At 50.0% G+C, this 20,220-nt stretch overlaps 1 protein-coding gene and 1 non-coding gene across 3 annotated transcripts in view; one reads left to right on the top strand and one right to left on the bottom strand.

Annotated features, from left to right (window-relative positions):
• The window catches only part of ANTXR2 (ANTXR cell adhesion molecule 2), a 136,295-nt gene extending 128,905 nt beyond the window's left edge, over positions 1-7,390 (bottom strand). Inside the window, exon 1 of one of the 2 annotated variants that reach the window (XM_077301081.1) lies at positions 6,891-7,390. In XM_077301081.1, the coding sequence (XP_077157196.1) occupies positions 6,891-7,069 (179 nt within the window). In that variant the 5' untranslated portion in view covers positions 7,070-7,390. Of the gene's footprint in view, positions 1-440; positions 500-6,890 lie in introns of those variants that run through there. The other variant, XM_077301082.1, reaches the window with a different exon arrangement.
• TRNAA-AGC (transfer RNA alanine (anticodon AGC)) lies at positions 4,706-4,782 on the top strand. The gene has a single exon. It is a non-coding gene; the product is annotated as a tRNA-Ala (tRNA).
• Positions 7,391-20,220: the final 12,830 nt, after the last annotated feature.

Raw genomic sequence — 20,220 nt, 5'->3', positions numbered from 1 at the left:
AGAGCCCTGATATTAAGAAGAAGAGTTGGTCCTTATATGCTGCTTTTCTCTGTCCGAAGGAGTCTCAAAGCAGCTTACAATTGTCTCCCTTTTCCTCCCCATAACAGACACCTTGTGAGGGAGGTGAGGCTGAGAGAGCCCTGATATTACTGAAGAAGAAGAAGAGTTGGTTCTTATATGCCATTTTCTCTACCCGAAGGAGTCTCAAAGCGGCTTCCAGTCATCTTCCCTTTCCTCTCCCCACAACAGACACCCTGTGAGGGAGGTGAGGTTGAGAGAGTTCTGAGAACCATGACTAGAACACAGTCACCCAGCTGGCTGCCTGTGGAGGAGCCACTGATTCACTCAGAATAATCTCTTCAGAACCCAAGTCTAGCTTCCCCAATTACCCATGATTAAGCAGCAATTAATTAACTATTCACTTTCCCCATCACCCTTACCATCTTGCGCCATTTTCCCTCAAAAGCTGCTCAGCCATGCTTCTCTAACCCAATGCTTCAACAGGTGAATAAATTCTACTCATAGCTGATTACTAAAACGGGTCAGTCTGAAACGACAGGAAAAAAAACCCATTAGCGACCAGGAACTAAAACAGAATACAAAATCAGTTTGAAAGGTCTATCCCTCAAGAGGTTTAACTGAACAACTGGCCGCCGCCACATCCTGTCTAGTGTTCCAAGGTGCACCAACACAATCACAATCCCCTACAATCCCCTGGCTGATGCTCAGGTTAGCTGAATGCATGCTCTAGAATTTTCTGCAATGAAGAAGAGTTTGGTTTTATATGCCACTTATCTCTACTAGAAGAAGTCTCAAACCACCTTACAATCGCCTTCCCTTCCCTCTCCCCACAGCAAATTATCAGACCACACCCATAGAACACCTGCTTTATCTACAGGTGCTTCTGGACAATTATAATTACTTGAATGGGTGCTTACGGAGAAGAAATCCCAGGGCCACACTAATAATACTACTAATAGTAATAGGTGTTCCTCCTCCCAGTAGATGATCAGGCCTAATAGCCTCTGGCATAAGAGAAGAATTAAATTACCTGTTTTGCTGTGGGAAACCCAGAAAAGAAACCATGTTTACCTTTGCCTAACCGAGGCTTTCTCAACCAGGGTTCTGTGAAGCCCTGGGGTTTCTTGACAGCCCTTGAAGGATTTCACGAATGGGTGGGATATTTATTTGTGTGTGTGCGTTTGTGTGTGTGATATGATCATATGTGTTCCCAAATGGCCAATGGTGGGCCTGGAGGGGGTGGGAAGGGGAGGGAGATGTCCACAGCTTCTGCTTCCCAACCATCTTCTGCATGATTCCACCACTTCTGGGGTTTCTCAAAGCCTGAAGGATGTTTCAGGGGCTTCTCCATGGTAAAGAAGTTGAGAAAGGCTGCCCTAACCCAGAAGAGATGCTAACGGAGCCCAGGGAGTTCAGTGGCTCCCGGTCAAACCCCCACCCACCCACCCAGCCCCCCGGCAAACTGGCTGGGCCAACCAGAGTCTCAGCCTTGCTCATCTCGCACGGCTGTTGGGAGGGTAAAAGGAAGAGGACCACTCATGACGCCTCGAGCTCCTTAGAGGAAGGGTGGGGAGAAAATGCACCAAGTGAATAAGCCACAGGGAACCTTGGCTTGTTCCTAGTAAATAACATTGCCATTACTCATTGCACGGCACGTGCAGCGTGGCCAAAAGATCGAAAGATTGTCTGGAAGCCAAGCGAAGGACGTGGCTTGCCATGGCCTGCCTCTGTGTCGTGACCTCTAGTGTCCCTCCAAATCCTTGGAAGTCTCCCATCCCAATACCAACGAGGGCCAACCCTGCTCAGCTTCTCTGATCTGACGGGTCCGGGCAGATGACCAAGAAGATATACACGAGGCACCCTTGTTTAGAGCCGCACCAGGGCTGGCAGCCTGAAGATGACTCGGAGCAGGGAAGCAGGCCGAGGTTTCTGCTCCGAGCTACAGACACTGCTCAGCCTCGCTCTTAGGTCAGCCAACAAATCCCTCTCTGCAATTCCCTTGGCACACTGAGCACAGCCCGGCTCCAGCGAGGCCTGGTTCCTTCGCCGCAAAGGCCCCCCGCACTTTGGAAGAGGCTCCGGGAAGAAGCCCAAATGGCTCTTTCCCTCCCACAATTCCAGAGACACAAAAATCTGCTTTTGCAAAAGGGCATTCGCCTTCTGACAAGGCAATGGGGATTAGGGAATCCGCTGTGATTCTTTCCCTCCCAAGTCTATTTTGCTCGCCATGATTGCAGTTTTTTTTAAATTCTTGGACTAATGCAAGCCATTTTTGGAGACACGAGGCCTGCCTTTTCCAAAGCAAGGGGGAAAAAAGGCCCTTCCAAAGACATGGAGTGAGAAAGAGTTTGCCCTTCAGACTATTCCGCCGAGCATCTGCTGCAACCGTCACAGCAATCAGCCACATGATCAGGAAGACCTTCTGCTAGATCAGCTGCCGACCAAACCAGCCCTAGAATACGAGGGGAGGGAGCTATGGGCACTGCGTTTGTATGGGACACGAGAGCAATCCCTGGAGTGGTAACCTTGGCAGGGCTATACCGCTTCCGACTGCAGTTGGTCTGATATGTTTGAGTCTCCCTCCATATACAAACATAGGAAGAGCCCTGCTGGATCAGACCAGGGGTCCATCTAGTCCAGCCTCCTGTCTCACACAGCGGGCAACCAGTTCCCCTGGAAGGCCAAAAATGGGACATAGAGACCAAGGCCTTCATAAGAACATAAGAAGAGCCTGCTGGATCAGACCAGTGGTCCAACTACTGCACCTTCCTCCACACACAGGAAAGTGTGATGAACAGCTGAGGCCACAACCTATTTCCTGTGTCAAGGTGTCTGGACTTTGAAGTGGTGTCACCTGAACACCCATTTACTACTTTCAGCAAGAAGGAGGAGGAGGAGGAGGAGGAGGAGGAGGAGTTAGTTTTTATATGCCACTTTTCCCTACCCGAAGGAGTCTCAAAGCGGCTTACGTTTGCCTTCCCTTTCCTCTCCCCACAACAGACACCCTGTGGGGTGGGTGAGGCTGAGAGAGCCCTGATATCACTGCTCGGTCAGAACAATTTTATCAGTGATGTGGTGAGCCCAAGGTCACCCAGCTGGCTGCCCGTGGGGGAGTGCAGAATCGAACCCAGCTTGCCAGATTAGAAGTCCGCACTCCTAACCACTACACCAAACTGGCTCTCCAAGCCAAAGCTTCCTGGAGGGCCTTCAGCTTTTCAGCTACTTGCTCAAAGAGAGGTTAAAAGGGGCGGTACTCTCTTCTTCAGGCTCCACCCACCCCTAGTCAGACTACAGGTCCTTCCTTCTGAACCGAACTACTTCTTGACATGAATGGCCCAGGCATCTTGGAAACTAAGCAGAGCTGACCTTACTGAGTATTGGTGGGGGAGCAGGGATGCCACTTTCCAGGTGGGAACTGGGGATCCCCTGGAATCATAGCTCAGAGATATATTCCCCTGGAGGAAACCGCTGCTTCAGAGGGTGGGTTCTATGACAGCAAACCCCACTGATGTCCCTCCTCACCCCAAATCCCACCCATTTCTGGCTCCACCCGCAAAAATCCCCATTTTTTTCCCAACCTGGAGCTGTCAACCCTAGGCAAGTTCCTGTGAAGGGTCACAATGCAGAGGCAGGCTCTGGATTATTTAGGAACATTTTGAAGACAGAAATGTTCATGTGCTGTACCAAGTATTGTAAATTACCCCTGCTAAGCCTCTTGCATTCAATTGTGTGAAATTCTAATCAAAGGAAGCATTTCTTCCAGGGTTTCTTTGTTTGTTTTATTATTGAAGAGTGGGGCTGAGGAGATAATCTTAAGAAATAGGTCAAGAAATAAAAACATCCTGGATGCTGTTGAAATATCCAAGCTCTGTAGTGCGGCTGATTGAGTACAATACAAAGAGTGACCTGTAGGGGGCATCAGAGGAGATGTGGATTTAGCATAGTTAAAACAGGAACTTCTTGATGATTTTTACATCATCTCCTCCAGTGTCCTGATTGGCTCAGTGGGAGACTTCCTGCTCTTCTGAGTCCACTTCCTCCCTCTAGAACAGCAGTTGAATAGAAGAACGACTGCAGACAACAGCTAGAACAGTTAGTCTGGCTTCCTCTTCCTATACACAGTTGTTCCTCTTCTGAATAAAAACAGCAGCACCCATTTACATATACTAGATGCTCTCAAAGAGCTCCACACCCACAGAAAGAGAAGAACACAGAGAACCTAACCCAGGGGTAGTCAAAACTGCAGCCCTCCAGATGTCCATGGACAACAATTCCCATGAGCCCCTGCCATGCTACCCCTGACCTAACCCATGGGGAATAGCGAAACAAATCATAGAGGCTGCAAACAATCTCCATTTCTCCTTTAGATGCCCACCAACTCACCAAACCCACATATTCCAGCATGCCCAGAAACCACCAAGCTCAGATTTTGTTATCTGATGAGTCTTTGGGAGCCTAAGAGGATCCAGCTCTTCAAAACCAAGTTTATGGGTAGAGTTCAAGTTCTCATCTGGTCTCCTGGTTTGGAGCATGAAATGGCCAGTTCTTGGAAGGCACCGTAGCTCAGTGGTAGAGCATCTGCCTAGCATGCAGAGTTCCCAGGTTCAGTCCCCGATATCTCTGGTTAAAAGGATCAGGCAGGAGGTGATAGGAAAGACGTCAGCCTGAGATTCTGATGAGCCGTGGAGAAGGGCTGTGGCTCAGAGGTAGAGCATCTGCCTAGCATGCAGAAGGTCCCAGGTTCAATCCCCGGCATCTCCAGTTAAAATACAAGTTGATCATGTGCTCCTGCCAATCTGAGCAAACTGCGTGGACTTTAATGAACTAATGGCCTGATTCTGTATAAAGCAGCTTCAGGTGATCATGTGTATTAGTCCAAGCAGAGCAAAAGGGTTCAGCTTCAGGCCCATGACACATATGCCAAACTTCAGTTAAAAATTAACCTGATATTCAAGCAGATCTATACTCTTATCTAAAACAAAGTTTGAGTCCAGTGGCGCCTTTAAGACCAACGAAGTTGTACTCGGAGTGAAACATGAAGCAGACCACAAAGGACCATCCATGCAGATCCCGCCTCTCCCACACCCTCCTGACAGGTGCTGATCCAATCTCCTCCTAAAAACTTCCAGCATAGGAGACTCTGCCACCCTCCAAGGCAGCATATTCCATCTACGAACAGCCCTCACCGTCAGAAAAATGCTTCCTAATATTTAAGTTTAATATTTAATTCATATTAATTAATGTTTAATATATAAATATTAATGTTTCATATTTAGGACTTCCCCGTAATTTGAACCCACTGTTCCTAGTCCTTTTCTCTAAAGCTGCAGGAAACAAGTTGGCCCCTTCTTCCACATGTCTACCTTTGACATAATTAAACACAGCTACCTAACAAAGAGTGCCTGCACACAAAAGCTCCTACTTTGTTGGGCCTAAAGCTGCTGCTGGATTCAAACTCGGTCCTGCTGCTTCCGACCAAGCTGGCTACCCACCCGAAAACAGCCTTATCCAGCCTCACATCTGCATGAAGCCTGGCAGCGCTCCACTCTTACCCACTGGCACAACACAGCAGGATAACTGATGGTAACTAATCCACAGGAAATTGTCTTTGAGCATAGCCCCACATCTGGGGAGCTGATGTGCATGTGTGTTCTCCAAATGCAAGCACACTCAGTCCAAGATCGGTTGAGATTTGTATTCAAGAAGGCAGGGAGAGATTCAGCTTTGGCAGGACCCCCTGGAGAAATAACCCTGCTACCATTTGTTTCCCATACACCAGATCCTGGATCAGGGCTTGACAATAACCAACAAGTCCATGGAACAGATGTCCATGGACTACAATTCCCATGAGCCCCTGCCAGCATTTGCTGGCAGGGGCTCATGGGAATTGCAGTCCATGGACATCTGGAGGGCCGCAGTTTGACTACCCCTAAGGCGATCGGCACGATTGCTAGCCTAGCCTTCCTCACAGGGTTGTTGTGAGGGTAAAACAAAAGAAAGGAGAAGGATGTTAAGCAGCCTTGGATCCTCCACTGAGGCAACAGGCAGAAGGGTAAAATAATTCCGTCAACAAAGAAAACCGGTGGTGACCAAGAATCCTCTGCAGGAAGCTTTAAACACTGGAAGGGACGCCACCTCCTCCTCCCTGGCAGCCGGTCTGCCTTAAATGAGTAACAGACATGTGGGAACAGCATGGCTGGCAACATTAAAAAGTGGTGCTAACAGCTTCGGAGGCCTCACTCAGAAAGCTGCATTAAACACACTGCTGCTGGCTACTTTTTTTTTTTTTTTACAAAAAGTTAAAGTTGCCCATTTTGCTCTTAGATCTCCCTGTCTTCCGTGAAGGGGGGGGCGGGTTCTTGCCGGCAAGCTCAGCCCCAGAACCTTTGAATAATGGCTTGCAATGCCAAGACGCACAATGTCTCAGAGCATGCACAAAGTGCACTTCCTTCTCTGAGGAGTGAAGCCAGCCCAGGTGAAGGGCATACACTCTTCCCCAACCCCCCACCCTCAGCACCCCTCCGGTCTGAAACTTTCATGATCCACGAGGTGACTATGCCAGGGTCGTAGTCGCTCCCCCCCCCCCAGCAGGAAATAAAGAGGTTGCCAACTGCACCTTGGGTAACTCCTAAACATTTAGAGATGGCGCCTCAGCGGAGTATATGGAGCCCGCCCTCCAAAGCCTCCCCTTCCTCCAGAGGGTTTGATCTCCGCGCTCGGGAGATCTCCAGGCCCCACCGGGAGGCTAGCCTCCCTAGCGCTTGCAGACCTCTTGCGACCGGGAGGGAGTCTCCTGCAGCGTCTCGGCCCCTCTGCGTGGCCCGATTTGGCGGATTCCAGCACCCCCACCACCACCACCACCCACTTACGTGTCGAGGACGAAGTAGAGGTCGAAAGCGCCGTGGCAGGCGGGCTGCTCCTGGGCGTGAGCGGCGGGCGGCGGCAGCGCCAGCAGCAGCACCAGGCACCCCAGCGCCGCCCGGCCCAGCAGCTCCAGGGGCCGGCCGATCCTTAGCCCGCCGGCCGCGCTTCCCCCGGGCACCCCCATGCCGCCGCCGCCGCCGCCGCCCCTGCAAGCGCAGAGGACAAAGGCGCGGCCCCTGCAACCTCGGGCCCAAGCGGATCGGAGCGCTGCGCTTTGCTGGGCGCTCCCGCCTTGGCCCTCCTTCGGCGCGGCGCTGGCGGGCGGAGTCCTCCGGAGCGGCCGGGGAGGGTGGCGGGAATGGAGGGAGTGGGGGGCGTCGGCCCGCGAGCAGACAGGGACGGAGCCCGCCGGGAGGCCCCTTGCTCCGCCTTTCCCGCGCCCGCCCCTCGGAGCCCCCTGACACTCTACGGCGCCCGCCTGTTGTTGGCTGCGGCCGGGGCTTTGCAGGCGAGGGGGCGGGGACAGCTGGCCAGCCGCGGGTTAAGCGGACCGGGGGTGGGGTTGGGTGGGGGGCGGAGAGGCCCGTCCTCGTCGTCGTCACACGGCTTTGGGCAAGACTCGCCGCGCGGGCGCTTGATTTCAAATCTTTCCGAGCAGGGCTGGCCAGCCTGGGGCTCTCCGGATGGCCACGGACTACAGTGGCCATGAGGCGCCGCCCGCGTGGTGCGGAAAAGAGCAAGATCTCGGACGAAGTGAGAGCTCGGGAAAGCTCCGGGTACCTCTGTAGACCGTCCCAGCACCCAGCTTGTGGCCCGAGGCGGATCGGAAGCCTGCAATGTAACTGACCAGTGTAATTGACCAAAGCGCCGCTAGATCCCCTCTGCCGGATCCAATCAGTTTAAAGTGAAATTGACCAATAGCCCTCCCTGGCCGGAAGATCTCTTGTGGGGCTTTTGTATACAAGTTGGAGTTGGTTGTCCTTTGCTTCGGTTCAGGGGTCACAATCAAGAGCCGATTGAACTCCCGGTGGGCCCGGCTTCCTTCCAGCCCAGGGATCTAACACCTGCCACACATTTTGTTAGATTCAGGTGGCGGCATGTGGAGGAGGAGCAGGGAATCAAACCCAGCTCTCCAGATTAGAATCTGCAGCTCTGAACTGTAACACCAAGATTATGCTGGTCCGGAGCAACAGGACAAAGTCAGATTCCATTGGCACTGTTAAGACCAGCAAAGTTTGAATCAAGGTATCTGTCAGGTGGATCAATAACTGGTTGACAGATTGTACCCAAAGGGTACTTGTTAATGGTTCAGCATCTTCTTGGAGAAGAGTGACAAGTGGAGTTCCCCAGGGATCTGTCCTGGGACCTGTGTTGTTCAACATATTTATAAATGATTTGGATGAGGGATTAGAGGGGATACTTATTAAATTTGCAGATGATACTAAACTGGGAGGTGTAGCAAACACAACAGAAGACAGAATCAGGATACAGGATGATCTTGATAGGCTCGAGAACTGGGCTAAACTGAATAAAATGAAATTCAATAGGGACAAATGTAAAGTTCTGCACTTAGGTCAGAAAAACCATATACACCAATATAGGATAGGGGAAATGTGTCTTGGCAGTAGTGTGTGTGAAAACAATCTGGGAGTCTTAGTAGACCATACATTGAACATGAGTCAGCAGTGTGACTCGGTGGCTAAAAAGGCATATGGGATTTTGGGCTGTACTAAATGGAGTATCGGGTCCAGATCACGGGAGGTGATGGTACCACTGTACTCTGCTCTGGTTCGGCCTCACTCGGAGTCCTGTGTTCAGTTTTGGGCACCCCAGTTGAAGAGGGATGTAGACAAACTGGAGCGTGTCCAGAGGAGGACAACAAAGATGGTGAGGGGTTTGGAGACCAAGACATATGAAGAAAGGTTGGGGGAGGCTGGTCTGTTTAGCCTGGAGAGGAGGCGACTGAGAGGGGATCTGATAGACATCTTCAAGTATTTAAAAGGCTACCGGAGAATTCCAATAGCCTCAGATGAACGGCAACAGCAGGCAAATGGCTACATTTTGTGTTACCCCGGCCAAGCCTCCGCTCTCTGAAGCCCCATCTTCCTTGTTCTTACAAGCTAACACGCCAGACGAATCAGGTGCCAGTTCCGCTGATGATAAGCTTGCAAAACTGATATCTTTCACATCCATCATTTCCTTGAAGCATCAAAAAAAAAAAAAAAAACGCTTCCCCTGCTCTAGATTGACAGTTGAAAAACTGCATTGTGGGACTTCACATGGAATTTTAAACGATGCGCTTGTTAGCGGAAATCGCAACACTGTTCCACGCTGGCGAGATCAAACGCATCGTTCCTGTTTCCCCCAGTGTCGCCTGCTAAGCAAAACCAACCATTTAAGCAAGAAACAGGCAGTTTAGTAAGGCAAGGCGGTAGCTTTTCAGGTGATGCTTGCCCTCGGATTGCTAGATGCAAGCTTTCAGGTTACACAAAAGCTTTCTTCAAGTTTGGTGGTCAGAGCAATTGGGGGGGGAATGTCCCATGAGTCACAGCTATTTTCAAGGCTTGAGGCAGAAAGACAGGTTGCCATGGTCTACCTCTGCAAACTTTCTCAAGGGCCTCCCCTACGAGTACTTACCAAGGCTAACCCAGCTTAGCTTCTGAGATCCAATCAGATCAGTCTGGCCTGAGTCGTCCAGGTCAGGGTGCCCCATACCTAGTCTATGCGAATTGGCTTAAAAGGGATGAGTTCCTGCAGATTCATTTTGTCATTTCGACAGTGATATCTGGCATTGCACCTCTGGGACAAATACTGAGAGCACCATATGAGGTATAGGACATACAGATTTGTATTTTTTTAATCAGTCAACCGATAATATTTTCAAGTAGTATTACAAGCAGCCTTGAGCCACTGTTGTAGGGTGGAGATACCAGGTTTTTAATAAGTAAAAACAAAAATCACACAGAGAACAGGCTAGAAAACTGGGCTAAAATGAATGAAAGGAATTTCAATCTAAAGTTCTGCATTTAGGTAGGAAAAATCTTGTGCATCACTATAGGATGGGTGAGAGTTGTCTTGGCAGTAGAACGTGGGGATCTTAGTAGACCAGACACTGAACATGAGTCAGCAGTGTGACTCAGTGGCTAAAAAGGCAAATGGGATTTGGGGTTGTGTTGAAAGAAGTATAGTGTCCAGATCACGTGAGGTGATGTTACGGCTTTATTCCCCTCTAGTAAGATCTGAAGAAAGATGCAGAGAAAGTGTGTCCAGAGGAGGGCTACAAAGATGGAGACCAAGTCATAGAAGAAAAGGCTGAGGGAGCTTGGTCTGTTTAGCCTGGAGAGAAAGCGACTAAGAGGTGATATGATATCCATCTTCAAATACTTGAAGGGCTGTCCTAGAAGGTAGAGCAGAGTTGTTTCCTATTGCCCCAGAGGGTCGGATCAGAACCAACGGGTTGAAATTAATTCCAAAGATTGTAAACTGCCCCCTATCTCTCCTCAGCTCAGTCCTCTTCAAGGCTGCCTGCTAACGTGGGTTGCGATGGCACTTCTGGTGATGTCACTCCCGGGGGCGTGGCAGGGAGGCGTGGCCAGGTGACACCACTTCCGGGGTTCCTCGAAGCCTGAAACATTTCCAAGGCACCTTCGTGGTCAAAAGGATGAAAAAGGTTGGCTGAGGTAGCAGTGCCGATTCAGTTTGCATTTCAATATCAAAAAGGTCTCATTGGACTATGAATCTATCCCAGGAGCTCCTGGGAATTGTAGTCCATGGACATCTGGAGGGCCGCAGTTTGACTACCCCGATCTAGCCCTACCCATACCCGTATCCGGCTGATCCAACTGGATCTAGACCTATTGAGGATGTTCATTTTTTAAATTATCCTGCAGGACCAGGTTAGATATGGCACCATCTCCACCGCCTCTTCTCCAGAGGAATATGTGGCTTGTTCCACATTATATTGGAACCCAGGTACCTAAATGATTTCACTTGTTCAATTTGGTGCCCACTAGTCTGCCAGGCAAATTTCTTAATTTCCTAGAATTAAATCGCATTATTTTAGTTTTTGCATAACTGAAGGTTCAGTGGTCTCTTTAGCATTAGAATAATAGAATCCTAGAGTTGGAAGGGACCATAAAGGCCATCTAGCCCGACCCCCTGCTCAATGCAGGATCAGCCTAAAGCAGGGGTAGTCAAACTGCGGCCCTCCAGATATCCGTGGACTACAATTCCCAGGAGCCCCTGCCAGCATTCGCTGGCAGGGGCTCCTGGGAATTGTAGTCCACGGACATCTGGAGGGCCGCAGTTTGACTACCCCTGGCCTAAAGCATCCAGCCGCTGCTTTAAGACATAGGCAGTCGATTCCACTACTGAACCATTCTGACTGTACTAACACCCCTAGTGCACGTTTTAAGTCTATCCTGGTTTGGGATGGATTGATCACATCGTCTGCGTACGTAAGTATGAGTAGCTTTTGTTCAACCATAAGTTTTGGGGCTTGTGCATCCTCTTTCTGAAGCCATGTAAGAAGGGAGATAACAAATACAGTAAACAAGGAGGAGGCCAAGAGGCACCCTAAACAAGGATCGCTTCTTTCAGTGCTGGAGGTTCTGAAAAGCCAGGCAACAGGGTTAAGGGAGCTGCTACCGTTCCAAGCTGCAGTAACTTCTTCCTCTCTGCTCCTCTGTCTTGCAGTCTGTTTCAGCGCTGTAAAGGCTTCCAAGAGCAACTGAATTCTGGCCCATCCTCCCCCCCACCCCCCTTTGACAAAGCAATGAAAGATGAGAGGAACTTCCTTCTGTTCATGCAAAATCTGGAGCCTGCTTTGTCCGTTTTGATGGTGACAGAAACTGCAATAAGCTAAGAGGTACAGAAGTTGGTTTCTAGGAAGTGGGGGATGGGCTTCCTCTCCATTTCCTGCCCCGCCCATGAGCAAAGGTGGAGGCGTGCTGGCAGCCCTTCTCGCCTTGCTCTGCATCTTCTCTTCAGCCCCAATAGCCATCGCGCAGACGGGGCACCTCTGATCAGCTCTGATCCAGTTCTCAGGAAGGACGTTGGTTAGCTGTGCTGGAACTCAGAAGTGGCCAGGCAAAAGTCGAGCAACCATGACAGATTTCCGTTCTAAGCAAAACAGGGCGGGTGGGAATCACCAGAACAGCATTTCAGGTGCGCCAGGTGCCAGCTTGGTGTTGTGCTTAAAAGCGGCAGCCTCTAATTTGGAGAATCGAGTTTGATCCCCGTTCCTCCTCCACGTGCAGCCAGCTGGGTGACCATGGGACCATCACGGTTCTCTCAGAGCTCTCTCAGCCTCACCTGCCTCGCAGGGTGTCTGTTTCTGGGAGGGAAAGGGTAAGCTTCTTTGAGACTCCTTTGTATAGCAAAAAGCAGGCGTTTCTTCTTCATATACCCTCATCTCAGTAATTCTAACAACAGGCCTATAAGGTAAGCTTGCAGTCTTATCCCCGTAGACCAGTGGTTCTCAACCGGGAGGTCATGGCCCCTTTGGGGGTCGAACGACCCTTTCACAAGGGTCACAGCAGGGCAAGCTGCTTGGCTGGGTGGCGGGTCCATCCACACAACAGTCTTATGGGGTAGATCGAGATAGAGCGTTTGTCTATCTGGAGCAGTGGAAAAGATCGGTATGGTGGGACAAGAGGCAGAACTGAACTGAGAAACCCCAGGGGGGGGGAACCAATTTATATACAATCACGAACAATGAATCTTCACGCCATTGGACAGTTTCGGTTTAATATCTGTGAAAGAACCCTTGCGTAATTTTATGGCTGGGGGCCACCACAACATGAGGAACTGCAGTAAAGGGTCGCGGCATTAGGAAGGTTGAGAACCACTGCCTTAGACCAGGGGTAGTCAAACTGCAGCCCTCCAGATGTCCATGGACTACAATTCCCAGGAGCCCCCTGCCAGCAAATGCTGGCAGGGGGCTCCTGGGAATTGTAGTCCATGGACATCTGGAGGGCTGCAGTTTGACTACCCCTGCATTAGACCAACACCGTCAAGTTGGGGATCATAGGATCTACCAGGACAGATGTGATATGTGCTAAGGGTGATCCTAAGGAGAGGAATTGGCCCAGACTGGCTTGCAAAACTGCCTGGATCCCACCCAGCATTTCATAATAGATGACTGAACAGTCTATAAGAGCAAATTGCTTGCTATAAGGAGGGCAGCCAAATAGCCAAAGGGGATTTCCAATCTAAGGACGGGGAGTCATCCCATTACAGGGGAGATAGTGAGGCACACGGAACTGGGTGTGACTCACGTCTCTGGCGATCAGAGTAGGCGGCTAGGCTGCAGGGCTTTTAGCCTGCAAAATCTGACTACAACACGAGGTTTCAGTTTAGGATTCTGGCCGTGTTCAAGATTTGAACCAGCAAGGAAGGAAGCGTCATCACTGGGCCAGACGAGAAGTGCACTCATCTTCCTCAGACTAGGACTCCTCAATCGAAATCTCACGCCTTGAATAAATCTTTGTTGGTCTTAAAGGTGCCACTGGAGTCTGCTTTTGTTTTGTCGTGAGAGATCAGTCACACTCGATCTTCAGAAACGGAGACTTGCGACTAGCAAATGTCTGTCGGCGGGGGCTCATGGTAACTGTAGTCCGCGGACATGTCAAGAGCCCCAATTTGGCCATCTTGACGTATGAAGGTAACAGTTACACAAGCGTAAAAAAATGCCAAGTCAGTGGGTTCGTCTGCGTTTAAAGGTGAGCACAGAATATTTTGTTATACAGTTATACAGTGAGTTTCCTTCTTTTAGTGAGCTTTTAGTGAAGCACCCTGGCTATTTCCAAAAAGGTCACTCTTTTTCCCTGCTCTTTTTCACCGGGCGATCTTCCTTGGCATTTTTTCTTTTAGCATTCGAGTGTGAGCACCACAGCGCCCGGTCAATGTAGGACTCGCATCGTAGTGGCACCGTTGAGATGCCTTGACTCTACTCCAAGGAAGCCCAATGGATGTTCTGAACAGCACCTCTCTCCCCCACCCCCACCCCTGCAGGGATTCAGAAACAAAACAAAGAGGTGCAAACAGGAAGAAAGCCATTTCCTTACAAAAAAAAAACGGCTCAGCGATCCTTTGCTAACCGAATGGAAGCGGGTTTCTATGAATAGGCAAAGAGGTTCCCCTTGCAGCCGGTGACAAAAACGAATCTCTCTGAAACAAGAGGAAAAGAAAACTGTTCACAACCAGTTGCTAGGATGGGAAACTAAAGCTGTTTGGAAATCATCACAGGGTTTCAGAGCAACCCGGGAACGGGTTGTGCAAATACAGGAAATTTGGAAATTCTTTCGATTTTAATCCAACATAGATTCGACTTGGTGCTGCTGCTGTATATGCCGCCTAGTAGGACTGTAGAGTGGGGACCCCATTCAAACATAGGGAACTCTTAACGGGATTGGCCAGCATGTAGGATCCATCCGGCCACCGGATCATTTAAACCAATGGTTCTCAACCTGGGGGTCAGAGCCCCTTTGGGGGTCGAACGACCCTTTAACAGGGGTCGCGGTAAGGCAAGCAGCTTGGCCAGGGGGCATCATCCACACAACAGCCTTACGGGGTAGATCGAAATAGTACATTTGTCTGTCTGGAGCAGTGGAAAAGAGCGTGGGCATAGTGGGACAAGAGGCAGCATTGAACTGAGATACCCCGGAAAGAAAAACAATTGATATACAATCCTAAACAATGGATCTTCACCCCATTGGTCACTTTTGGTTTAATCACTGTGAAAGAACCCTTGCATAATTTTATGGCTGGGGGTCACCACAACATGATGAACTATATTAAAGGGTCGCAGCATTAGGAAGGTTGAGAAACACTGATTTAAACGGTTTGAACTTGGGGACCCTGCAAAGCAACCCTGGGCTTCCTTGGTGGTCCTCCATTCCCAGTTGATCAAGATCAGTTCCCCCCCGGAGAAAAGTATCACTTTGTTGGGTGGACTCTCTGGCATTAGGGCCTGCAGAGGCCCTTCACCTGCACAAGCCCTGCTCTCCCCGGCCTTGACCCCCAAAACCTCCAGGTATTTCGCAAGCCAGAGCTGGCCACCCCCGACTTGAAGCCATCCTGATCAGAAATCAGTTCCCCTTTGTGTCGTGCTGAGGAATTCTCCCACCTCCTCCTGCAGGAGAAGAGAGCAGAAGAGAAGGAAAACCTCAGCCCGGCGAGTCAGCCGCACTGTCTCAGGATCAGGGCCGGGGAAGAGGAAATGGCACATGGGAACAGACGTGTTAGAAACAACTGCTTCCAGCGCTGCTGCCGGGAGAAAGTGATGTAAATATTTATGCAGAGACATCTTCGCCGAGCACTTCAAGAGGCATTGCGTTCAGCGACACAGTTGGATCAACAGCCTGAAAAGCAGATGTGCCAATTTCCTGCATCTGAGGACGACGACGACGACAGCGGCTGATTACGCCAGAGCTGGGGCAATGTCCTTTCCCTCCGCGGTATCGTCAGAATTGTTTGGCTCTTGGCGCAAGCCGGGCCGGATTCACGAGGACACATCAGGCGTTGTCGGATGGATCTTGCATCCTAATAGGGGCTACCAGGGAAGGCCACCCAAAAAACGTAGGCGGGTCCCCTGGTGGAGTGCTCTGCCTCTGCTGAAGCTTATCGGAGGTGGCTCAGCGAGAGGACCTGTGAGGGCCGGCAATATTCCTTGGGCTGGGGGGGGGGCTTATCTGACAGTCTTCCTTTGCCGTGCGCAGTTGTGGTGGGTGTGTTCCAGGGTGCATATCTAATTCAGGGATCCTCTGGCAACCATAGGACCCACCAACACATTTCATGACGCCTACCAACTGGGTTTGTTTTTTAATAGGTGGGGTCTGGTGGGGCTTTGACCCAGCAGGGCTTCTGACTGGTTGGCTGTGCAGATTTTTTTTTAAAATGCTTTGGGAGCAGTTGCCACCATGACACCAGGACCTTCACTGCGTAACTGAAGGATGCTGGGCACAAGGAATAAAATATTTTTCAACAGTGTAGAGGCATTGCTTGGCACCCAGGGCAGATAGTTTTTTAACACCCCCTCCCTCCCTCCCTCCCTCCCTCCCTCCCTCCCTCTCTCTCTCTCTCTCTCTCTCTCTCTTTCTTTCTTTCTTTCTTTCTTTCTTTCTTTCTTTCTTATTTAGGGCAACCAGATTATTATCAGTAACTGTCATGAAATAAAAGGGAGGATAATAACGGCCAGAAAAGAAATGCAGACAGTGATTTTTTTTCTTTTCTTTAACCGTATCTATAATCATGTGGTTTTTTAGAAGTTCCAATTCCAACAGGAGAGCCAGCGTGATGTAGCAGCTAAAGTGTCAGACTAAGGAAAATTCAATGGTGGGAGACAGAAAGGAATGAGAAAGGTGTGGAAAACGGGGAGAGAAATCAAGAGAGGGAAAGGTTGCTGTAACACCCTAACTACTGCTTTGCAATATATGACAGAGCTGGGTGCAAGGAAAGGAAGAGAGAAAGGATAGATTACAGGAGAAAATGACCTGCAGGTTGGCAATCGGTGTAGCAGCTATCAACCTGATGGCTCCATTGCACAATCTGTTAAGGAAGTTGGCTTCAGCCTCAGAACAAGGGAAGTCTAGCCGATCCCCGAGTGCTTCCCAGCACCCCTAGAGGCTGCAGCCAGAACTGTCTAATCTGAGATCCAGCAGAGATTCAACCTGCAATCCATTTCTTTATTTGTTTGTTCGTGTAAAACATTTAGTAGCCATATTTCTCCTGTGCAGATCTCAAGGTGGTTTGTAATATAAATATAATACAATATTTATATAAATATACACTTTATCTATGTAGCTACCTATTTATTTATTTATTGCATTTGTATACTGCTCTCCCCTGAGGCTCAGGGCGGTTCACATGGAACGTAAAAGAACAATACACTGAACCATACAGTTTTTTGTATCAAATATAAATATAGCAATGGTAACGATAAGATTTCTAGGGGGATGGGCCCAGGTCCTCTGCATCCCACCAGTGATAGGTCATGAGGGGTTGTTTCAAAGTCTCCGTTTATAGATTACTTGAACTGGATGTTAGTGTTCAGTTATCCCATTGGTTTCATTCCAGTGAGAAAAGTGAGATCCATCTCCCTCACCCAGGTCTGGAGATGCCTGGGGATAACTGGAGATGTTTGAGACCTAACACGAGGTCGCTGGGCGAGATCAGGCTTTCTCAACCAGGGTTTCATGACCCAGGGGGAACATAGCCCTTAGCTGAGCACAGAGTAACAACCCTAAGTGTGCATTGGTCAGACCATAACTGGAATATTGTGTGGCGTTCTGGAGGCCCCACTTCAAAAAGGAAGCGGACAAAATTGCAAGGGTCCAAAGAAGAGCGATGAGGATGAACAAGTCCTGTGAGGAGAGGCTGAAGAACTGAGAAATGTTCAGCCTGGAGATGGCTCTCTTGAAGGATTTGAAAGCTGGTATAGCCCCTTCCAACTCTGTGATTCTATGATGATATAAGTAGTGGCTGGACAGAGACTTATCCTGGATGCTTGATGCTGATCCTGCATTGAGCAGGGGGTGGGACTAGATGGCCTGTATGGCTTCTTCCAACTTTATGATTCTACAAGCAGTGCCTGGACATATACTTATCCTGGATGCTTCAGGCTGATCCTGCATTGAGCAGGAGGTTAGACTAGATGGAAGTGCCAGTTTGGTGTAGTGGTTAGGAGTGCGGACTTCTAATCTGGCATGCCGGGTTCGATTCTGCACTCCCTCACTTGCAGCCAGCTGGTTGACCTTGGGCTCGCCACGGCACTGATAAAACTGTTCTGACCGAGCAGTGATATCAGGGCTCTCTCAGCCTCACCCACCCCACAGGGTGTCTGTTGTGGGGAGAGGAAAGGGAAGGTGACTGTAAGCCGCTTTGAGCCTCCTTCGGGTAGGGAAAAGCGGCATATAAGAACCAACTCTTCTTCTTCTTCCCTATGGAACCTTCCAACTCTGTGGTTCTATGATACAAGTGAGAGGCAAGCAACGTGGACCCAAAGTGAATACAGGATATCCGGAGACACAATTATAGCCTAACACATGGAGCGATTTCAGCTGGGCTAATTGTAGAAATAAGTGTTATGCCTTCATTTCCATTTTGTAGAGACAGCGCATATTAATTCTCCGTAACACACCAGGACTCCCAACTTCCCTGCACTTTATCCCATCTGAGCAGAGAAAGGAAAACAGGAGGGTGTGGGCGTACAGTCACACAGGGGTGTGTGTGATACTAAAGTTGTCATGATTGTACGGGCTGAGGCAAGACAGGGGGGGGGCTGTGTGTGGAGAGGGCCAGCAAAAATAGATTTGCTCCAGATCTTAAGGCACAGAGAGCCTACCGTTCTCTGAGTCTCCCAACAGAATGCATTCTACAGCCGAAGCAGAACTATTTTTAATCAAAACAGCAGACTCCGTGGTCTGAAAACATCAGAAAACTGGTTACACAAAGCCTGCCAGGTGACTTTAGGCCATTCTCAGTTCTCTCAGAACTCCCTCACCCCCCCCCCCACTTCACAAAGTACCTATTGTGAGGAGAGGAAGGAACGTGATTGCAAGCCCCTTTGAGACACCTGAGGCCTGCTGGGGGACCTTGGGCCGGTCACAGTTCTCTCAGAGCTCTCTCAGCCCCACCTGCCTCACAAGGTGCCTGTTGTGGGGAGAGGGGGGTCCCTTCTGCTAGTTCAGCATGCTGCCACCTCATTCTCCTGCACATATGAACAAGGTCGTTGTCCTTTCAAGGGCTTCAATTCAGCATCGGCCCTGAACCCTGATATCCTTTTCTGAGGGACCGCCTCTCCTGATACGTTCCCCAGCAGGCATTACGCTCTGCAAATACCAACTTGCTGGCATCCCCTGGCCCCAAACATGTCTGCCTGCCCTGGACCAAAGCCAGGGCCTTTTTGGGCCGGGCCCCAACCTGCAGAACCGAGTTGCCAGTCAAAATTCAAGGCACGACGGAGCCGTCACAGTTCCACAGGGCCCCCAAGACGGCACACTTCCGCCAGGCTTACGGCTGAGGCCCTGGCAGTCGGAAATCATGCGGACTTCCCTCCTTTCCTTGGCTCCCTATGGCCAGTTTTTGGTCTGAGATGGAAAGGTGGCTGGGGGAGGGGAGGGGAGGGAGAAGTGAAACTTGGTTCTAAGCCGTTTGAGTGATGCTTTTATTAGATTGTTCTAAACCAGGGGTAGTCAACCTGCGGCCCTCCAGATGCCCCTGCCCAGCGAATGCTGGCAGGGGCTCATGGGAATTGTAGTCCATGGACATCTGGAGGGCCGCAGTTCGACTACCCCTGCTCTAAACCACCCTGAGCCGACTCGCAGAGAAGGGCGGTATAAAAATCAAATGCTAAATCAATAGTTTGCCCTGTCTCAGACTCACAGCAGAAACCTCTCCTCGATCTGCCCAGCACCAAGCTGGATGAGCCTCTTCGACACGGAGCACATCTGATCAGTAAGCGGTGTCTGGAAAATAATTTGACAGGATGTTAACAGATGTTGGTGAGGAGCGTGATCTCATTACCACCGCTTCTAAATCAGGACGCTGCGTTACCACCGAGGACTGGTTATTAGTTTAATTGCATTATCAAAGAACCGGGAGAAAGCCCACGATCCAAATTGGGACGAATGCAGAACTTTTCTACGCTGGATCATGTAAAAAAGGTCGTCCCTTTGGGGAGGGGGGGAACGCAAGGCTCCCATGTTTCTACAATGGCTGGAAGGGTTCCAGATGGAGTTGCCAACCTCCAGGGGGAGGACCTAAAGATCTCCTGCTATTATAATTGCGTTCCAGGCAATAAAGATCAGTACCCCTGGAGAATATGACTGCTTTGGAAGGGGGAATCTATGACACTGTGCCAGCTGATATCCCCCCTCTCCAAACTCCGCCTCCTCCAGGCTCCACCCCCAGATTTTCCAAAGATTTCCCCATCCAGAGTGGGCAGCCCTAGTTCCAGAGCTCAGATTGCCTTACATTGTGTTGGCAGCATTTAAATACACAAGAGAGCTGAGCACCAGCTTGGTGTAGTGGTTAAGAGTGATGGCTTCTAATCTGGCAAACTGGATTTGATTCCCTATTCCTCCACATGCAGCCAGCTGGACTCATCGCAGTCCTGATAGCCCTGTTCTCACAGAGCAGTTTCTTTCAGAGCTCTCTCAGCCCCACCGACCTCACAGGATGTCTTGTTGCGGGCAGAAGAAGGGAAGGCAATTGTAAGCCGCTTTGCGACTCCTTCAGGTAGTGAAAAACGGGGTATTAGAACCAACTCTTCTTCTTCTAGGTTTCACATACATTGAGTGATGCAGTTTCAATGAGCTTTCACAACTTGGTTTT

The sequence above is a fragment of the Paroedura picta genome, chromosome 10 (assembly GCF_049243985.1).
Source record: "Paroedura picta isolate Pp20150507F chromosome 10, Ppicta_v3.0, whole genome shotgun sequence".
Taxonomy (NCBI): Eukaryota; Metazoa; Chordata; class Lepidosauria; order Squamata; family Gekkonidae; genus Paroedura; species Paroedura picta.
Note: the sequence above shows the minus strand (reverse complement) of the source record. Positions and strands in the feature narration are given on the sequence as shown.